Here is a 20911-nt window from a genome sequence, read left to right as displayed (position 1 = left end):
ATCTTCGCCTAGCGCTGATTTGATGCACGCGCCGCTTTAAAAAGAGGAAGTGGAAATGACAGCGATTTGGAGCTGTGGTCAAGACGTTCGTCGAAGCCCGCTGATGTTTCTAGTGATCTACGCGCGATTCCGAATCTTCGCCTAGCGCTGATTTGAAGCACGCTCCGCCCTAAAAGAGGAAGTGGAAATGACAGCGATCTGGAGCTGTGGTCAAGACGTTCGTCGAAGCTCGCTGATGTTTCTAGTGATCTACTCGCGATTCCGAATCTTCGACTAGCGCTGATTTGAAGCACGCGCCACCTTAAAAAGAGGAAGTGGAAATGAAAGCGATCTGGTGCTGTGGTCAAGACGTTCGTCGAAGCCCGCTGATGTTTCTACCGGTCTACGCGCGATTCCGAATCTTCGCCTAGCGTTGATTTGAAGCACGTGTCGCCCTAAAAAAATGGAAGTGGAAATGACAGCGATCTGGAATTGTGGTCAAGACGTTCGTCGAAGCCCGCTGATGTTTCTAGTGATCTGTGATCTCTCTGATTCAAAGACGATTCCGAATCTTCGCCTAGCGCTGATTTGAAGCGCGCGCCACCTTAAAAAGAGGAAGTGGAAATGACAGCGATCTGGAGCTGTGGTCAAGACGTTCGTCGAAGCCCGCTGATGTTTCTACTGATCTACGCGCGATTCCGAATCTTCGCCGAGCGCTAATTTGAAGCACGCGCCGACTTAAAAAGAGGAAGTGGAAATGACAGCGATCTGGGGCTGTGGTCAAAACGTTCGTCGAAGCCCGCTGATGTTTCTAGTGATCTGTGATCTCCCTGATTCACGCGCGATTCCGAATCTTCGCCTAGCGCTGATTTGAAGCACGCGCCACCTTAAAAAGAGGAAGTGGAAATTACAGCGATCTGTAGCTGTGGTCAAGACGTTCGTCGAAGCCCGCTGATGTTTCTAGTGATCTGTGATCTCCCTGATTCACGCGCGATTCCGAATCTTCGCCTGGCGCTGATTTGAAGCACGCGCCGCCTTAAAAAAAGGAAGTGGAAATGACAGCGATCTGGAGCTGTGGTCAAGACGTTCGCCGAAGCCCGCTGATGTTTCTAGTAATCTGTGATCTCCCTGATTCACGCGCGATTCCGAATCTTCGCCTAGCGCTGATTTGAAGCACGCGCCGCCTTTAAAAGAGGAAGTGGAAATGACAGCGATCTGGAGCTGTGGTTAATACGTTCGTCGAAGCCCGCTGATGTTTCTAGCGATCTACGCGCGATTCCGAATCTTCGCCTAGCGTTGATTTGAAGCACGCGCCGCCCTAAAAAAGGAAGTGGAAATGACAGCGATCTGAAGCTGTGGTCAAGACGTTCGTCTAAGCCCGCTGATGTTTTTAGTGGTCTACGCGCGCTTCTGAATCTTCGCCTAGCGCTGATTTGAAGCACGCGCCGCCCTAAAAAAAGGAAGTGGAAATGACAGCGATCTGTAGCTGTGGTCAAGACGTTCGTCGAAGCCCGCTGATGTTTCTAGTGATCTACGCGCGATTCAGAATCTTCGCCTAGCGTTGATTTGAAGCCCGCGCCGCCTTAAAAAAAGGAAGTGGAAATGACAGCGATCTGCAATTGTGGTCAAGACGTTCGTCGAAGCCCGCTGATGTTTCTAGTGATCTGTGATCTCCCTGATTCACGCGCGATTCCGAATCTTCGCCTAGCGCTAATTTGAAGCACGCGCCGCCTTAAAAAGAGGAAGTGGAAATGACAGCGATCTGGAGCTGTGGTCAAGACGTTCGTCGAAGCCCGCTGATGTTCCTAGTGATCTACGCGCGATTCCGAATATTCGCCTAGCGCTGATTTGATGCACGCGCCGCCTTAAAAAGAGGAAGTGGAAATGACAGCGATCTGGAGCTGTGGTCAAGACGTTCGTCGAAGCCCGCTGATGTTTCTAGTGATCTACGCGCGATTCCGAATCTTCGCCTAGCGCTGATTTGAAGCACGTGCCGCCTTAAAAAGAGGAAGTGGAAATGACAGCGATCTGGAGCTGTGGTCAAGACGTTCGTCGAAGCCCGCTGATGTTCCTAGTGATCTACGCGCGATTCCGAATCTTCGACTAGCGCTGATTTGAAGCACGCGCCACCTTAAAAAGAGGAAGTGGAAATGACAGCGATCTGGTGCTGTGGTCAAGACGTTCGTCGAAACCCGCTGATGTTTCTACCGATCTACGCGCGATTCCGAATCTTCGCCAAGCGCTGATTTGAAGCACGCGCCGCCTTAAAAAGAGGAAGTGGAAATGACAGTGATCTGGAGCGGTGGCCAAGACGTTCGTCGATGCCCGCTGATATTTCTAGTGATCTACGCGCGATTCAGAATCTTCGCCTAGCGTTGATTTGAAGCACGCGCCGCCCTAAAAAAAAGGAAGTGGAAATGACAGCGACCTGGAATTGTGGTCAAGACGTTCGTCGAAGCCCGCTGATGTTTCTACTGATCTACGCGCGATTCCGAATCTTCGCCGAGCGCTGATTTGAAGCACGCGCCGCCTTAAAAAGAGGAAGTGGAAATGACAGCGATCTGGAGCTGTGCTCAAAACGTTCGTCGAAGCCCGCTGATGCTACTAGTGATCTGTGATCTCCCTGATTCACGCGCGATTCCGAATCTTCGCCTAGCGTTGATTTGAAGCACGCGCCGCCCTAAAAAAAAGGAAGTGGAAATGACAGCGACCTGGAATTGTGGTCAAGACGTTCGTCGAAGCCCGCTGATGTTTCTACTGATCTACGCGCGATTCCGAATCTTCGCCGAGCGCTGATTTGAAGCACGCGCCGCCTTAAAAAGAGGAAGTGGAAATGACAGCGATCTGGAGCTGTGCTCAAAACGTTCGTCGAAGCCCGCTGATGTTTCTAGTGATCTGTGATCTCCCTGATTCAAAGGCGATTGCGAATCTTCGCCTAGCGCTGATTTGAAGCACGCGCCACCTTAAAAAGAGGAAGTGGAAATGACAGCGATCTGGAGCTGTGGTCAAGACGTTCGTCGAAGCCCGCTGATGTTTCTGCTGATCTACGCGCGATTCCGAATCTTCGCCGAGCGCTGATTTGAAGCACGCGCCGCCTTAAAAAGAGGAAGTGGAAATGACAGCGATCTGGAGCTGTGCTCAAAACGTTCGTCGAAGCCCGCTCATGCTACTAGTGATCTGTGATCTCCCTGATTCACGCGCGATTCCGAATCTTCGCCTAGCGCTGATTTGAAGCACGCGCCACCTTAAAAAGAGCTAGTGGAAATTACAGCGATCTGTAGCTGTTGTTGCGTTGTGTCTGCTCCGTTAGCGGACCCAACGGGTAGCGAAGAGCCGATCGTCAGAAGTCGGGCAGCAGGCACTCGGGCATCGCGTTTGACGACGATGCAGAGACGAGTCGAGCAATAGAGAAAACTAACAGAGATTTATTTACATTGTGATCGAAGTGATTTCCGGTCCCACAATGAGCACTGCGGCTCGTTTTAAAGGGTCCCGTCTCCCCAGGTCCCTAGTTGGGGAACTTGGTTTAATGAAAAGCGTCCAATCACTACCCTTTTGGGTCACGTGCACTTTCTTCGGGAACCACCCACCGAGACGTCCCCGACACACCCTCGCCACTTCCTGCAGCAGCGATGACAAACACGAAAGGCGACCCAGGTGGAAGGAGCGAAAACAAGGCACAAGTCGAAGCAGCACTTGCGAACAGAGTTCCGCACAATGGAAGAGGAGGCGTCTTCAGAACGGCTGGTACACAGGTGGTGGGGCTCGCTGTAAACAACAGCAGCCGCGTCCGCCGCCGGGCACGGGCCACCCAACAGGACACCCAGACACACTCTCGCCGCCTCCGGCAACTGGTTGTAATGGGCTTTGCCACTTAGCGCACGACCCTCTCGGCGCCGCTTTCCCGATGCACACAATTGAAAACATACGCGCGCCGGGAACCCGAGGAAGCAGCTTGGAGCAGTTTGGCCAGACCAGCGGATGTCCGTCCGAAACCCACTGTCCCAAGGCTCGGGATATTTCGAAACGTAACAGCTTCTCCGGCGGCGTCCGAGATCCCGATGGACAAAGGTCAACAATCATTGTTCAGAGGGATAACTGGGGCGGATGGTGTTCACCATGTGCTTCACTGATGCTGGTACTCTGTTTCTTCAGGAAGTCTCTGCAGCTCCTTTTTTTTTTCTCTCAAAATAACGGCTTCTTGTTCTCTGCAGGCCAGTTTACATCCTAGGAAGGCAGCATCAGTTGAACAACACAGAAACCACAACTGCAAAGCAAGCAAGTGCCATGACTCTCTCCCTGAAATTTACCAGGCTTCTTTTCAACCAAAACGGTTTTAATCCTTGCACAATTACGGCAGCAATTGAAGCAACCTGAGCATTCTTCAAACATACAAACAAAAGTTGAAGATGCCCGATAAAAAGAAAGTGATAGTACGCATAAGTCAGGAAAAAAAATGCACACAAGCCAGAATCTCCGAGGCTATCAGTTATACTAAAAGCAGCGACTTAAGCCATCGGCATTGCCGTTCAATTTACCTCTTTTGTACCGAACGTCAAAAGAGTATTGCTGCAGTGCGAGGCTCCAGCGGAGCAGTCGGCCGTTTTTAGGGGACATACTCTGTAACCACGTGAGAGGACAATGATCCGTTTCAATGGTGAACCTGGAACCGGCGAGGTAGCATGCAAGTTTCTGCACAGCCCACACAAGACAGGCGCATTCCTTCTCCGAGGCGCTATATGCTTCTTCTCGTAACGTAAGCTTGCGGCTAGCGTAGAGCACCGGATGCTCTTCCTCCTCCTCGGCTCTTTGGCACAATACCACGCCCATGCCGCGGTCACTGGCATCGCACTGTACCACAAATGGCCTTGAATAGTCGGGTGCCTGCAGCACAGGTTGGCCCATTAGCGCCCTTTTCAAGGCTAAGAAAGCCTTTTCCTTTTTTTCGTCCCAGCGGAGGATCTGCGGCTCGGTTTTTCTGAGAGCATCAGTGAGAGGACTGGCAAGCTCTGAATAACGTGGGATATAGCGCTGGTAGTATCCGGCTACTCCCAAAAATGACCGCACATCCGTTTTAGTACGCGGCTGCGGGAAATTACTGATAGCTGTCACCTTCACCTCAGATGGTCGACGGTGGCCTCGCCCCACTATGTGACCCAAGTAGGTCACCTCTGCACGTCCAAGCTGGCATTTCTGAGCTTTCACTGTCAGACCCGCGTCGCGAAAACGTTCAAGAACCGTTCGCAGGTGCGTGATATGCTCGGACCACGATCCCGAAAACACCGCCACGTCATCTAAATAGGGCAGGGCAAAATCGTGCAATCCCCTCAAAACCTTATCCATCAGGGACGAGAAGCAGTAGGGAGCGTTCTTTAAGCCAAAGCTTAATACTTTAGGACGGAATGTCCCTACGGGCGAGATAAATGCCGCATATCTGCTTGCCTGTTCGGTAAGTGGCACCTGCCAATAGCCCCGAACGAGATCGAACGTAGAGATATACTGAGCGCTGCTAACTTTCTCAATTCTCTCCTCGATGTTGGGTATGGGGTAGGTCTGATCCTTGGTTATGAGGTTTAGCCTCCTATAATCAATACAAGGACGTGGTTCCTTGCCAGGGACTTCCACCAAAATGAGCGGCGAGGTGTAGTCACTCTCGCAAGCCTCAATGATGTCGAGGTCAAGCATTCTTTTAATTTCAGCCTCCATAATCTCCCTTTGCCGCGGCGATACCCGGTAAGCTTTCGAACGTACAGGCTGAGAGGAGGTAAGCTCGATGTCGTGAACTATCATCGTAGTTCTGCCTGGCTTGTCCGAGAACATGTCTTTGAATTCGCGCACGAGTTCTGTTAAATCTCTATTTTGATCAACACTGAGCTCAGTAGCCTCTACCATGGCCTTGATCGCTAGGTCAGTGCTGCCCTCGTTTTTCGGAGCGCCTAGTTCCGGGAAATCTAACGGCGTTTCTTCAGGAACATTCAGCGACATGTTTACTATCTTTTCTCTTTCTCGGTACGGTTTGAGCAGGTTGGTGTGGTATATCTGCTGTACCTTTCGCTTTCCAGGCATGTTTATTATATAGTTCGTGTCCGACAGTCTCTGAATGACTTTCGCTGGGCCCTCCCATTGAACTTCTAGTTTGTTTTTCTTCGAAGGCCTCAGTAGCATTACCTCGTCTCCGGCTTCAAAACAGCGTGATCTCGCCGTCCGGTCATAATAGTGCTTGGCCTTTACTTGCGCTTTACTCATCTCGCGTCCCACCTGCTCCTGCGCTTTGTGCAGTCTTTCAAGCAGCGCGAGCACATATTCAACCACCGTGGGGTCATCTCCTCGGCCTTCCCACGATTCCCGAAGGATGCGGAGTGGAGATCGCAGGGAACGGCCGTAGACCAGTTCCGCTGGTGTGAATCCAGTGGCCTCATGAGAAGCGGTTCTGAGGGCAAACATTGTGGCCGGCAAGCAGGCATCCCAGTCGACTTTGCGTTCGAAGCACAGTGCCCTCAGCACGCGTTTCATAACCGAATGCATCTTTTCCACTGGATTGGACTGCGGGTGGTACACTGAACTATTTATTAGTTTAATCCCGCATCTCTCCAGGAAGGTTGTAGTTAGCGCGCTGGTAAAAACGGTCCCCTGATCCGACTGTATTTCCGCGGGAAACCCGACCCGCGCGAAAATGGACAGGAGTGCGTTTACGACCTCTATTGAGCTTAATTCTTTCAGCGGCACTGCCTCAGGAAACTTAGTAGCGGGACAGACTACAGTTAATATGTGACAGTAACCAGACCCTGTTTTGGGAAGGGGGCCAACCGTGTCAATCACGAGCCGTCGAAATGGCTCTGTGATCACCGGAACGAGCTTCATTGGGGCTTTCGCCTTATCTCCTGGCTTGCCCACCCGTTGACATGTGTCGCAGGTCTTTACAAAATTCTCTACCTCCCGAAAGCATCCCGGCCAGTAGAATTCCTGCAGCAAGCGGTCCTTCGTTTTCCTGAGCCCTAAATGACCCGACCACGAACTACCATGAACCAAGTGCAAAAGATCACGACGGTAGCGTTTAGGCACGACTATCTGGTCGAACTGTACCCCTCTGCGATCATGATACCTACGATAGAGTACCCCGGACCTTTCTTGAAATAGCACATTTTTCTTTGCAACACCTTCTTCATCCCGGCACCTAAGATTCTGCAGTGTGGAGTCTGCCCTTTGTTCAGCCATCAAGGACGATCGGTCCACCCCTAGCAATCTTTGCAGGCTATCAGATGCCGGTGTTATCAGAAGCTCACCAGAGGCCTCTTTAAGCTCCATACAATTTTTGCTACTTTCAGGCCTGCCCAGAATGTTTACTTCTTCAGTCGCCGTTGCGCGGACCTTTCCTGACGCGTCAGGAGGCTCACTTTCCACCGTACCAACGCTACTTGACGCTTCCAGCGGCATGGCCTTAGCGGCAATTTTTCGTGCTTTCGAGCGAGTTAGCGCGTAGACAGTCCCCTCCCCGAACACGAGGTCCTTCTGCCGCAGCAGTTGATCTGATCTGTTTGAAAACAGATAGGGGTACTGCATCGGCAGGCTGGCTGACACGGCAGCCTCCGTATGAAGTACTCCAAAGGGGCCTTCAATGCTTATGTTAGCAATAGGAAGGCACACGCTATTGGCTTCCACCGCCTGTTTAATCCAGGCACACTCCCCGGTGAATTGCCCTGGCTCTACATACGATGGGTGGACTACGTCCATTGTAGCTGCCGAATCTCGCAGTACGCGACACGGCTTTCCATTCACTACAAGATCTCGGATGTAGGGCTCTAGAAGCTTCAAATTTTCCTCGTTGCTGTCCACTGACAAGCAAACAACTTTTGGGTTTTTGCACACCGCCGCCATATGTCCCGGCTTTTGGCAGTTATAGCACACCGGCGCCCGTCTCTTTTTAAATGCTTTCTTTTGGCGCTCTTCTGCTTCAGGTGCTTCCTCTTTTATCCCCGCGCCCTTTTCTGAAGATTCTACACTCCGTGCCTGCTCCTTCACTTTGAAAAGTTGCCCCCTCTCTCCAGATGCTTTCCTGTTCTGGTATTCTTTCTTAGGGCTTCCCTTTCTGTCGAGTGCACGGCGTGAGACGAACTCTTCTGCCAGGTCAGCTGCCTTCGAGACAGTCGTAACGTCTTGCCTGTCTTGCACCCAGTGCCTTATGTCTTCAGGCAACCGACGGTAGAACTGCTCGAGGCCGAAGCATTGCATCATTTTCTCGCTTTCGTCATACGCCTTAGCTTCTTTTAGCCATTCTCCCAGGTTAGCCATCAGCTTGTACGCGAAGTCTGGGTATGACTCATCCCTCTGCTTCTCGGCGTTGCGAAATTTTTGACGGAATGCCTCAGCTGACATTCTGTACTTTTTCAGCAGACTAGACTTCACTTTGTCGTAGTTGTCTGAATCTTCCTTACACAAGCGGGCAATCACATTGGCAGCCTCACCTGACAATAGAGTCAGCAAGCACTGTGGCCACGTTGCCCTGGTAAACCCTGCCTTCTCGCACGTGCGCTCGAAGTTTACCAGAAACAGACCTATGTCCTCTCCTTTCCTATAAGGTTGCATGAGGTCTTTCATTCTGACCGACTTTTGCTCTCCTACGCTAGGTGCTATGCTCTCACCGCTTTTGTTTCGAGCCTTTAGCACCTCCAGTTCAAGACGCTTAAGCTCAAGCGTTTTCTCTAAGCGTTTATCATTTCTCTGTTCTGCTTCCCGCTCTGATTTCTCTCTTTCCGCAATTAGCTCCAGACATTCTGAGAGCTCATCGTCGTCTGCCTCAAGTGCCTCGATAGCCGCGATGATGGCTGTCTTTCTTGTTTGGTCCCGAACATCCAAACCCAAATTTTTGGCCAACTCCAGCAAAAGCGGCTTTTTTAATGCTTTCAGATCCATGGCTGCCTCTAGAGCTGCAAGATTTTCACTTTACCAGGAAATATTTCAACTTACTTTGAAACAACATGTCAAAGATAGCCACAATATACAAAACCTTTGTAAGCTAACTAAGTACAAAGCCTGGTGAAACCTCAGTGAAGAAAATCCCAGCACTCACCGAACTGTGCAACCATGATCCCAGCGGAGTCGATCCCGACGCTGCCAACCAGTTGTTGCGTTGTGTCTGCTCCGTTAGCGGACCCAACGGGTAGCGAAGAGCCGATCGTCAGAAGTCGGGCAGCAGGCACTCGGGCATCGCGTTTGACGACGATGCAGAGACGAGTCGAGCAATAGAGAAAACTAACAGAGATTTATTTACATTGTGATCGAAGTGATTTCCGGTCCCACAATGAGCACTGCGGCTCGTTTTAAAGGGTCCCGTCTCCCCAGGTCCCTAGTTGGGGAACTTGGTTTAATGAAAAGCGTCCAATCACTACCCTTTTGGGTCACGTGCACTTTCTTCGGGAACCACCCACCGAGACGTCCCCGACACACCCTCGCCACTTCCTGCAGCAGCGATGACAAACACGAAAGGCGACCCAGGTGGAAGGAGCGAAAACAAGGCACAAGTCGAAGCAGCACTTGCGAACAGAGTTCCGCACAATGGAAGAGGAGGCGTCTTCAGAACGGCTGGTACACAGGTGGTGGGGCTCGCTGTAAACAACAGCAGCCGCGTCCGCCGCCGGGCACGGGCCACCCAACAGGACACCCAGACACACTCTCGCCGCCTCCGGCAACTGGTTGTAATGGGCTTTGCCACTTAGCGCACGACCCTCTCGGCGCCGCTTTCCCGATGCACACAATTGAAAACATACGCGCGCCGGGAACCCGAGGAAGCAGCTTGGAGCAGTTTGGCCAGACCAGCGGATGTCCGTCCGAAACCCACTGTCCCAAGGCTCGGGATATTTCGAAACGTAACACTGTGGTCAAGACGTTCGTCGAAGCCCGCTGATGTTTCTAGTGATCTGTGATCTCCCTGATTCACGCGCGATTCTGAATCTTCGCCTAGCGCGGATTTGAAGCACGCGCCGCCTTAAAAAGAGGAAGTGGAAATGACAGCGATCTGGAGCTGTGGTCAAGACGTTCGTCGAAGCCCGCGGATGTTTCTAGTGATCTGTGATCTCCCTGATTCAGGCGCGATTCCGAATCTTCGCCTGGCGCTGATTTGAAGCACGCGCCACCTTAGAAAGAGGAAGTGGAAATGACAGCGATCTGGAGCTGTGGTCAAGAAGTTCGTGGAAACCCGCTGATGTTTCTAGTGATCTGTGATCTCCCTGATTCACGCGAGATTCCGAATCTTCGCCTTGCGCTGATTTGAATTACGCGCCGCCTTTAAAAGAGGAAGTGGAAATGACAGCGATCTGGAGCTGTGGTCAAGACGTTCGTCGAAGCCCGCTGATGTTTCTAGTGATCTGTGATCTCCCTGATTCACGCGCGATTCCGAATCTTCGCCTAGCGCTGATTTGAAGCACGCGCCGCCTTAAAAAAAGGAAGTGGAAATGACAGCGATCTGGAGCTGTGGTCAAGACGTTCGCCGAAGCCCGCTTATGTTTCTAGTGATCTGTGATCTCCCTGATTCACGCGCGATTCCGAATCTTCGCCTAGCGCTGATTTGAAGCACGCGCCGCCTTTAAAAGAGGAAGTGGAAATGACAGCGATCTGGAGCTGTGGTCAAGACGTTCGTCGAAGCCCGCTGATGTTTCTAGTGATCTACGCGCGATTCCGAATCTTCGCCTAGCGTTGATTTGAAGCACGCGCCGCCCTAAAAAAGGAAGTGGAAATGACAGCGATCTGGAGCTGTGGTGAAGACGTTCGTCTAAGCCTGCTGATGTTTTTAGTGATCTACGCGCGCTTCTGAATCTTCCCCTAGCGCTGATTTGAAGCACGCGCCGCCCTAAAGAAAGGAAGTGGAAATGACAGCGATCTGTAGCTGTGGTCAAGACGTTCGTCGAAGCCCGCTGATGTTTGTAGTGATCTACGCGCGATTCAGAATCTTCGCCTAGCGTTGATTTGAAGCCCGCGCCGCCTTAAAAAAAGGAAGTGGAAATGACAGCGATCTGCAATTGTGGTCAAGACGTTTGTCGAAGCCCGCTGATGTTTCTAGTGATCTGTGATCTCCCTGATTCACGCGCGATTCCGAATCTTCGCCTAGCGCTAATTTGAAGCACGCGCCGCCTTAAAAAGAGGAAGTGGAAATGACAGCGATCTGGAGCTGTGGTCAAGACGTTCGTCGAAGTCCGCTGATGTTCCTAGTGATCTACGCGCGATTCCGAATCTTCGCCTAGCGCTGATTTGATGCACGCGCCGCCATAAAAAGAGGAAGTGGAAATGACAGCGATCTGGAGCTGTGGTCAAGACGTTCGTCGAAGCCCGCTGATGTTCCTAGTGATCTACGCACGATTCCGAATCTTCGCCTAGCGCTGATTTGAAGCACGCGCCGCCTTAAAAAGAGGAAGTGGAAATGACAGCCATCTGGAGCTGTGGTCAAGACGTTCGTCACGCTCGCTGATGTTTCTAGTGATCTACGCGCGATTCCGAATCTTCGACTAGCGCTGATTTGAAGCACGCGCCACCTTAAAAAGAGGAAGTGGAAATGACAGCAATCTGGAGCTGTGGTCAAGACGTTCGTCGAAGCCCGCTGATGTTTCTAGTGATCTGTGATCTCCCTGATTCACGCGAGATTCCGAATCTTCGCCTAGCGCTGATTTGAATTACGCGCGCCTTTAAAAGAGGAAGTGGAAATGACAGCGATCTGGAGCTGTGGTCAAGACGTTCGTCGAAGCCCGCTGATGTTTCTAGTGATCTGTGATCTCCCTGATTCACGCGCGATTCCGAATCTTCGCCTAGCGCTGATTTGAAGCACGCGCCACCTTAAAAAAAGGAAGTGGAAATTACAGCGATCTGTAGCTGTGGTCAAGACGTTCGTCGAAGCCCGCTGATGTTTCTAGTGATCTGTGATCTGCCTGATTCACGCGCGATTCCTAATCTTCGCCTAGCGCTGATTTGAAGCACGCGCCACCTTAGAAAGAGGAAGTGGAAATGACAGCGATCTGGAGCTGTGGTCAAGACGTTCGTCGAAGCCCGCTGATGTTTCTAGTGATCTGTGATCTCCCTGATTCACGCCCGATTCCGAATCTTCGCCTAGCGCTGATTTGAAGCACTCGCCGCCTTAAAAAAAGGAAGTGGAAATGACAGCGATCTGGAGCTGTGGTCAAGACGTTCGCCGAAGCCCGCTGATGTTTCTAGTGATCTGTGATCTCCCTGATTCACGCGCGATTCCTAATCTTCGCCTAGCGCTGATTTGAAGCACGCGCCACCTTAAAAAGAGGAAGTGGAAATGAAAGCGATCTGGTGCTGTGGTCAAGACGTTCGTCGAAACCCGCTGATGTTTCTACCGATCTACGCGCGATTCCGAATCTTCGCCAAGCGCTGATTTGATGCACGCGCCGCCTTAAAAAGAGGAAGTGGAAATGACAGCGATCTGCAGCGGTGGTCAAGACGTTCGTCGAAGCCCGCTGATATTTCTAGTGATCTACGCTCTATTCAGAATCTTCGCCTAGCGTTGATTTGAAGCACGCGCCACCTTAAAAAGAGGAAGGGGAAATGACAGCGATCTGGAGCTGTGGTCAAGACGTTCGTCGAAGCCCGCTGATGTTTCTACTTGTCTACGCGCGATTCCGAATCTTCGCCGAGCGCTGATTTGAAGCACGCGCCGCCTTAAAAATAGGAAGTGGAAATGACAGCGATCTGGAGCTGTGGTCAAAACGTTCGTCGAAGCCCGCTGATGTTTCTAGTGATCTGTGATCTCCCTGATTCACGCGCGATTCCGAATCTTCGCCTAGCGCTGATTTGAAGCACGCGCCACCTTAAAAAGAGGAAGTGGAAATTACAGTGATCTGGAGCTGTGGCCAAGACGTTCGTCGAAGCCCGCTGATGTTTCTAGTGATCTGTGATCTCCCTGATTCACGCGCGATTCCGAATCTTTGCCTAGCGCTGATTTGAAGCACGCGCCGCCTTAAAAAGAGGAAGTGGAAATGACAGCGATCTGGAGCTGTGGTCAAGACGTTCGTCGAAGCCCGCTGATGTTTCTAGAGATCTGTGATCTTCCTGATTCACGCGAGATTCCGGATCTTCGCCTAGCGCTGATTTGAATTACGCGCGCCTTTAAAAGAGGAAGTGGAAATGACAGCGATCTGGAGCTGTGGTCAAGACGTTTGTCGAAGCCCGCTGATGTTTCTAGCGATCTACGCGCGATTCCGAATCTTGGCCTAGCGCTGATTTGAAGCACGTGCCGCCCTAAAAAAAGGAAGTGGAAATACAGCGATCTGGAGCTATGGTCAAGACGTTCGTCGAAGCACGCTGATGTTTCTAGTGAACTGTGATCTCCCTGATTCACGCGCGATTCCGAATCTTCGCCTAGCGCTGATTTGAAGCACGCGCCAGCTTGAAAAGAGGAACTGGAAATGACAACGATCTAGAGCTGTGGTCAAGACGTTCGTCGAAGCCCGCTGATCTTTCTAGTGATCTGTGATCTCCCTGATTCACGCGCGATTCCGAATCTTCGCTTAGCGCTAATTTGAAGCACGCGCCGCCTTAAAAAGAGGAAGTGGAAATGACAGCGATTTGCAGCTGTGGTCAAGACGTTCGTCGAAGTCCGCTGATGTTTCTAGTGATCTACGCGCGATTCCGAAACTTCGCCTAGCGGTGATTTGAAGCACGCTCCGCCCTAAAAAGAGGAAGGGGAAATGACAGCGATCTGGAGCTGTGGTCAAGACGTTCGTCGAAGCTCGCTGATGTTTCTAGTGATCTACGCGCGATTCCGAATCTTCGACAAGCGCTGATTTGAAGCACGCGCCACCTTAAAAAGAGGAAGTGGAAATGAAAGCGATCTGGTGCTGTGGTCAAGACGTTCGTCGAAGCCCGCTGATGTTTCTACCGGTCTACGCGCGATTCCGAATCTTCGCCAAGCGCTGATTTGAAGCACGCGCCGCCTTAAAAAGAGTAAGTGGAAATGACAGCGATCTGGAGCTATGGTCAAGACGTTCGTCGAAGCCCGCTTATATTTGTAGTGATCTGCGCGCGATTCAGAATCTTCGCCTAGCGTTGATTTGAAGCACGCGCCGCCCTAAAAAAATAGAAGTGGAAATGACAGCGATCTGGAATTGTGGTCAAGACGTTCGTCGAAGCCCGCTGATGTTTCTAGTGATCTGTGATCTCTCTGATTCAAAGACGATTCCGAATCTTCGCCTAGCGCTGATTTGAAGCACGCGCCACCTTAAAAAGAGGAAGTGGAAATGACAGCGATCTGGAGCTGTGGTCAAGACGTTCGTCGAAGCCCGCTGATGTTTCTACTGATCTACGCGCGATTCCGAATCTTCGCCGAGCGCTGATTTGAAGCACGCGCCGCCTTAAAAAGAGGAAGTGGAAATGACAGCGATCTGGAGCTGTGGTCGAAACGTTCGTCGAAGCCCGCTGATGTTTCTAGTGATCTGTGATCTCCCTGATTCACGCGCGATTCCGAATCTTCGCCTAGCGTTGATTTGAAGCACGCGCCGCCCTAAAAAAGGAAGTGGAAATGATAGCGATCTGGAGCTGTGGTGAAGACGTTCGTCTAAGCCTGCTGATGTTTTTAGTGATCTACGCGCGCTTCTGAATCTTCCCCTAGCGCTGATTTGAAGCACGCGCCGCCCTAAAGAAAGGAAGTGGAAATGACAGCGATCTGTAGCTGTGGTCAAGACGTTCGTCGAAGCCCGCTGATGTTTGTAGTGATCTACGCGCGATTCAGAATCTTCGCCTAGCGTTGATTTGAAGCTCGCGCCGCCTTAAAAAAAGGAAGTGGAAATGACAGCGATCTGCAATTGTGGTCAAGACGTTCGTCGAAGCCCGCTGATGTTTCTAGTGATCTGTGATCTCCCTGATTCACGCGCGATTCCGAATCTTCGCCTAGCGCTAATTTGAAGCACGCGCCGCCTTAAAAAGAGGAAGTGGAAATGACAGCGATCTGGAGCTGTGGTCAAGACGTTCGTCGAAGTCCGCTGATGTACCTAGTGATCTACGCGCGATTCCGAATCTTCGCCTAGCGCTGATTTGATGCACGCGCCGCCATAAAAAGAGGAAGTGGAAATGACAGCGATCTGGAGCTGTGGTCAAGACGTTCGTCGAAGCCCGCTGATGTTCCTAGTGATCTACGCACGATTCCGAATCTTCGCCTAGCGCTGATTTGAAGCACGCGCCGCCTTAAAAAGAGGAAGTGGAAATGACAGCCATCTGGAGCTGTGGTCAAGACGTTCGTCGACGCTCGCTGATGTTTCTAGTGATCTACGCGCGATTCCGAATCTTCGACTAGCGCTGATTTGAAGCACGCGCCACCTTAAAAAGAGGAAGTGGAAATGACAGCAATCTGGAGCTGTGGTCAAGACGTTCGTCGAAGCCCGCTGATGTTTCTAGTGATCTGTGATCTCCCTGATTCACGCGAGATTCCGAATCTTCGCCTAGCGCTGATTTGAAGCACGCGCCACCTTAAAAAGAGGAAGTGGAAATGAAAGCGATCTGGTGCTGTGGTCAAGACGTTCGTCGAAACCCGCTGATGTTTCTACCGATCTACGCGCGATTCCGAATCTTCGCCAAGCGCTGATTTGATGCACGCGCCGCCTTAAAAAGAGGAAGTGGAAATGACAGCGATCTGCAGCGGTGGTCAAGACGTTCGTCGAAGCCCGCTGATATTTCTAGTGATCTACGCTCTATTCAGAATCTTCGCCTAGCGTTGATTTGAAGCACGCGCCACCTTAAAAAGAGGAAGGGGAAATGACAGCGATCTGGAGCTGTGGTCAAGACGTTCGTCGAAGCCCGCTGATGTTTCTACTGATCTACGCGCGATTCCGAATCTTCGCCGAGCGCTGATTTGAAGCACGCGCCGCCTTAAAAATAGGAAGTGGAAATGACAGCGATCTGGAGCTGTGGTCAAAACGTTCGTCGAAGCCCGCTGATGTTTCTAGTGATCTGTGATCTCCCTGATTCACGCGCGATTCCGAATCTTCGCCTAGCGCTGATTTGAAGCACGCGCCACCTTAAAAAGAGGAAGTGGAAATTACAGTGATCTGGAGCTGTGGCCAAGACGTTCGTCGAAGCCCGCTGATGTTTCTAGTGATCTGTGATCTCCCTGATTCACGCGCGATTCCGAATCTTTGCCTAGCGCTGATTTGAAGCACGCGCCGCCTTAAAAAGAGGAAGTGGAAATGACAGCGATCTGGAGCTGTGGTCAAGACGTTCGTCGAAGCCCGCTGATGTTTCTAGAGATCTGTGATCTTCCTGATTCACGCGAGATTCCGGATCTTCGCCTAGCGCTGATTTGAATTACGCGCGCCTTTAAAAGAGGAAGTGGAAATGACAGCGATCTGGAGCTGTGGTCAAGACGTTTGTCGAAGCCCGCTGATGTTTCTAGCGATCTACGCGCGATTCCGAATCTTGGCCTAGCGCTGATTTGAAGCACGTGCCGCCCTAAAAAAAGGAAGTGGAAATACAGCGATCTGGAGCTATGGTCAAGACGTTCGTCGAAGCACGCTGATGTTTCTAGTGAACTGTGATCTCCCTGATTCACGCGCGATTCCGAATCTTCGCCTAGCGCTGATTTGAAGCACGCGCCAGCTTGAAAAGAGGAACTGGAAATGACAACGATCTAGAGCTGTGGTCAAGACGTTCGTCGAAGCCCGCTGATCTTTCTAGTGATCTGTGATCTCCCTGATTCACGCGCGATTCCGAATCTTCGCTTAGCGCTAATTTGAAGCACGCGCCGCCTTAAAAAGAGGAAGTGGAAATGACAGCGATTTGCAGCTGTGGTCAAGACGTTCGTCGAAGTCCGCTGATGTTTCTAGTGATCTACGCGCGATTCCGAAACTTCGCCTAGCGGTGATTTGAAGCACGCTCCGCCCTAAAAAGAGGAAGTGGAAATGACAGCGATCTGGAGCTGTGGTCAAGACGTTCGTCGAAGCTCGCTGATGTTTCTAGTGATCTACGCGCGATTCCGAATCTTCGACAAGCGCTGATTTGAAGCACGCGCCACCTTAAAAAGAGGAAGTGGAAATGAAAGCGATCTGGTGCTGTGGTCAAGACGTTCGTCGAAGCCCGCTGATGTTTCTACCGGTCTACGCGCGATTCCGAATCTTCGCGAAGCGCTGATTTGAAGCACGCGCCGCCTTAAAAAGAGTAAGTGGAAATGACAGCGATCTGGAGCTGTGGTCAAGACGTTCGTCGAAGCCCGCTTATATTTGTAGTGATCTGCGCGCGATTCAGAATCTTCGCCTAGCGTTGATTTGAAGCACGCGCCGCCCTAAAAAATAGAAGTGGAAATGACAGCGATCTGGAATTGTGGTCAAGACGTTCGTCGAAGCCCGCTGATGTTTCTAGTGATCTGTGATCTCTCTGATTCAAAGACGATTCCGAATCTTCGCCTAGCGCTGATTTGAAGCACGCGCCACCTTAAAAAGAGGAAGTGGAAATGACAGCGATCTGGAGCTGTGGTCAAGACGTTCGTCGAAGCCCGCTGATGTTTCTACTGATCTACGCGCGATTCCGAATCTTCGCCGAGCGCTGATTTGAAGCACGCGCCTCCTTAAAAAGAGGAAGTGGAAATGACAGCGATCTGGAGCTGTGGTCGAAACGTTCGTCGAAGCCCGCTGATGTTTCTAGTGATCTGTGATCTCCCTGATTCACGCGCGATTCCGAATCTTTGCCTAGCGCTGATTTGAAGCACGCGCCGCCTTAAAAAGAGGAAGTGGAAATGACAGCGATCTGGAGCTGTGGTCAAGACGTTCGTCGAAGCCCGCTGATGTTTCTAGAGATCTGTGATCTTCCTGATTCACGCGAGATTCCGGATCTTCGCCTAGCGCTGATTTGAATTACGCGCGCCTTTAAAAGAGGAAGTGGAAATGACAGCGATCTGGAGCTGTGGTCAAGACGTTTGTCGAAGCCCGCTGATGTTTCTAGCGATCTACGCGCGATTCCGAATCTTGGCCTAGCGCTGATTTGAAGCACGTGCCGCCCTAAAAAAAGGAAGTGGAAATACAGCGATCTGGAGCTATGGTCAAGACGTTCGTCGAAGCACGCTGATGTTTCTAGTGAACTGTGATCTCCCTGATTCACGCGCGATTCCGAATCTTCGCCTAGCGCTGATTTGAAGCACGCGCCAGCTTGAAAAGAGGAACTGGAAATGACAACGATCTAGAGCTGTGGTCAAGACGTTCGTCGAAGCCCGCTGATCTTTCTAGTGATCTGTGATCTCCCTGATTCACGCGCGATTCCGAATCTTCGCTTAGCGCTAATTTGAAGCACGCGCCGCCTTAAAAAGAGGAAGTGGAAATGACAGCGATTTGCAGCTGTGGTCAAGACGTTCGTCGAAGTCCGCTGATGTTTCTAGTGATCTACGCGCGATTCCGAAACTTCGCCTAGCGGTGATTTGAAGCACGCTCCGCCCTAAAAAGAGGAAGTGGAAATGACAGCGATCTGGAGCTGTGGTCAAGACGTTCCTCGAAGCTCGCTGATGTTTCTAGTGATCTACGCGCGATTCCGAATCTTCGACAAGCGCTGATTTGAAGCACGCGCCACCTTAAAAAGAGGAAGTGGAAATGAAAGCGATCTGGTGCTGTGGTCAAGACGTTCGTCGAAGCCCGCTGATGTTTCTACCGGTCTACGCGCGATTCCGAATCTTCGCCAAGCGCTGATTTGAAGCACGCGCCGCCTTAAAAAGAGTAAGTGGAAATGACAGCGATCTGGAGCTGTGGTCAAGACGTTCGTCGAAGCCCGCTTATATTTGTAGTGATCTGCGCGCGATTCAGAATCTTCGCCTAGCGTTGATTTGAAGCACGCGCCGCCCTAAAAAATAGAAGTGGAAATGACAGCGATCTGGAATTGTGGTCAAGACGTTCGTCGAAGCCCGCTGATGTTTCTAGTGATCTGTGATCTCTCTGATTCAAAGACGATTCCGAATCTTCGCCTAGCGCTGATTTGAAGCACGCGCCACCTTAAAAAGAGGAAGTGGAAATGACAGCGATCTGGAGCTGTGGTCAAGACGTTCGTCGAAGCCCGCTGATGTTTCTACTGATCTACGCGCGATTCCGAATCTTCGCCGAGCGCTGATTTGAAGCACGCGCCTCCTTAAAAAGAGGAAGTGGAAATGACAGCGATCTGGAGCTGTGGTCGAAACGTTCGTCGAAGCCCGCTGATGTTTCTAGTGATCTGTGATCTCCCTGATTCACGCGCGATTCCGAATCTTTGCCTAGCGCTGATTTGAAGCACGCGCCGCCTTAAAAAGAGGAAGTGGAAATGACAGCGATCTGGAGCTGTGGTCAAGACGTTCGTCGAAGCCCGCTGATGTTTCTAGAGATCTGTGATCTTCCTGATTCACGCGAGATTCCGGATCTTCGCCTAGCGCTGATTTGAATTACGCGCGCCTTTAAAAGAGGAAGTGGAAATGACAGCGATCTGGAGCTGTGGTCAAGACGTTTGTCGAAGCCCGCTGATGTTTCTAGCGATCTACGCGCGATTCCGAATCTTGGCCTAGCGCTGATTTGAAGCACGTGCCGCCCTAAAAAAAGGAAGTGGAAATACAGCGATCTGGAGCTATGGTCAAGACGTTCGTCGAAGCACGCTGATGTTTCCAGTGAACTGTGATCTCCCTGATTCACGCGCGATTCCGAATCTTCGCCTAGCGCTGATTTGAAGCACGCGCCAGCTTGAAAAGAGGAACTGGAAATGACAACGATCTAGAGCTGTGGTCAAGACGTTCGTCGAAGCCCGCTGATCTTTCTAGTGATCTGTGATCTCCCTGATTCACGCGCGATTCCGAATCTTCGCTTAGCGCTAATTTGAAGCACGCGCCGCCTTAAAAAGAGGAAGTGGAAATGACAGCGATCTGGAGCTGTGGTCAAGACGTTCGTCGAAGTCCGCTGATATTTCTAGTGATCTACGCGCGATTCCGAAACTTCGCCTAGCGGTGATTTGAAGCACGCTCCGCCCTAAAAAGAGGAAGTGGAAATGACAGCGATCTGGAGCTGTGGTCAAGACGTTCGTCGAAGCTCGCTGATGTTTCTAGTGATCTACGCGCGATTCCGAATCTTCGACAAGCGCTGATTTGAAGCACGCGCCACCTTAAAAAGAGGAAGTGGAAATGAAAGCGATCTGGTGCTGTGGTCAAGACGTTCGTCGAAGCCCGCTGATGTTTCTACCGGTCTACGCGCGATTCCGAATCTTCGCCAAGCGCTGATTTGAAGCACGCGCCGCCTTAAAAAGAGTAAGTGGAAATGACAGCGATCTGGAGCTGTGGTCAAGACGTTCGTCGAAGCCCGCTTATATTTGTAGTGATCTGCGCGCGATTCAGAACCTTCGCCTAGCGTTGATTTGAAGCACGCGCCGCCCTAAAAAAATAGAAGTGGAAATGACAGCGATCTGGAATTGTGGTCAAGACGTTCGTCGAAGCCCGCTGATGTTTCTAGTGATCTGTGATCTCTCTGATTCAAAGACGATTCCGAATCTTCGCCTAGCGCTGATTTGAAGCACGCGCCACCTTAAAAAGAGGAAGTGGAAATGACAGCGATCTGGAGCTGTGGTCAAGACGTTCGTCGAAGCCCGCTGATGTTTCTACTGATCTACGCGCGATTCCGAATCTTCGCCGAGCGCTGATTTGAAGCACGCGCCGCCTTAAAAAGAGGAAGTGGAAATGACAGCGATCTGGAGCTGTGGTCGAAACGTTCGTCGAAGCCCGCTGATGTTTCTAGTGATCTGTGATCTCCCTGATTCACGCGAGATTCCGAATCTTCGCCTTGCGCTGATTTGAATTATGCGCCGCCTTAAAAAAGGAAGTGGAAATGACAGCGATCTGGAGCTGTGGTCAAGACGTTCGCCGAAGCCCGCTGATGTTTCTAGTGATCTGTGATCTCCCTGATTCACGCGCGATTCCGAATCTTCGTCTAGCGGTGATTTGAAGCACGCG

General features: G+C 51.3%; 1 protein-coding gene across 1 annotated transcript; it reads right to left on the bottom strand.

Moving 5' to 3' along the window:
• Positions 1-5093: 5093 nt before the first annotated feature.
• LOC144112051 (uncharacterized) lies at positions 5094-8612 on the bottom strand. The gene is made up of 3 exons (XM_077645125.1): positions 7263-8612; positions 5494-6452; positions 5094-5126 (listed from the first exon to the last, which is right to left on the bottom strand). The coding sequence occupies exons 1-3, from the start codon at positions 8572-8574 to the stop codon at positions 5094-5096; spliced, it is 2304 nt and encodes a 767-aa protein (XP_077501251.1). The 5' UTR covers positions 8575-8612.
• Positions 8613-20911: the final 12299 nt, after the last annotated feature.

This window comes from Amblyomma americanum, unplaced genomic scaffold, assembly GCF_052857255.1.
Source record: "Amblyomma americanum isolate KBUSLIRL-KWMA unplaced genomic scaffold, ASM5285725v1 scaffold_37, whole genome shotgun sequence".
Lineage (NCBI taxonomy): Eukaryota > Metazoa > Arthropoda > Arachnida > Ixodida > Ixodidae > Amblyomma > Amblyomma americanum.
Note: the sequence above shows the minus strand (reverse complement) of the source record. Positions and strands in the feature narration are given on the sequence as shown.

Coding starts and splice junctions, on each gene's coding strand:
- LOC144112051 (XM_077645125.1), bottom strand. CDS start 8,574: ATGAAAGACCTCATGCAACCTTATAGGAAAGGAGAGGACATAGGTCTG. Junction 6,453..7,262: donor GGAGCTTAAAGAGGCCTCTG/GTGAGCTTCTGA, acceptor TCGAACGCAAAG/TCGACTGGGATGCCTGCTTG. Junction 5,127..5,493: donor TCGAGGAGAGAATTGAGAAA/GTTAGCAGCGCT, acceptor TGGGTCACATAG/TGGGGCGAGGCCACCGTCGA.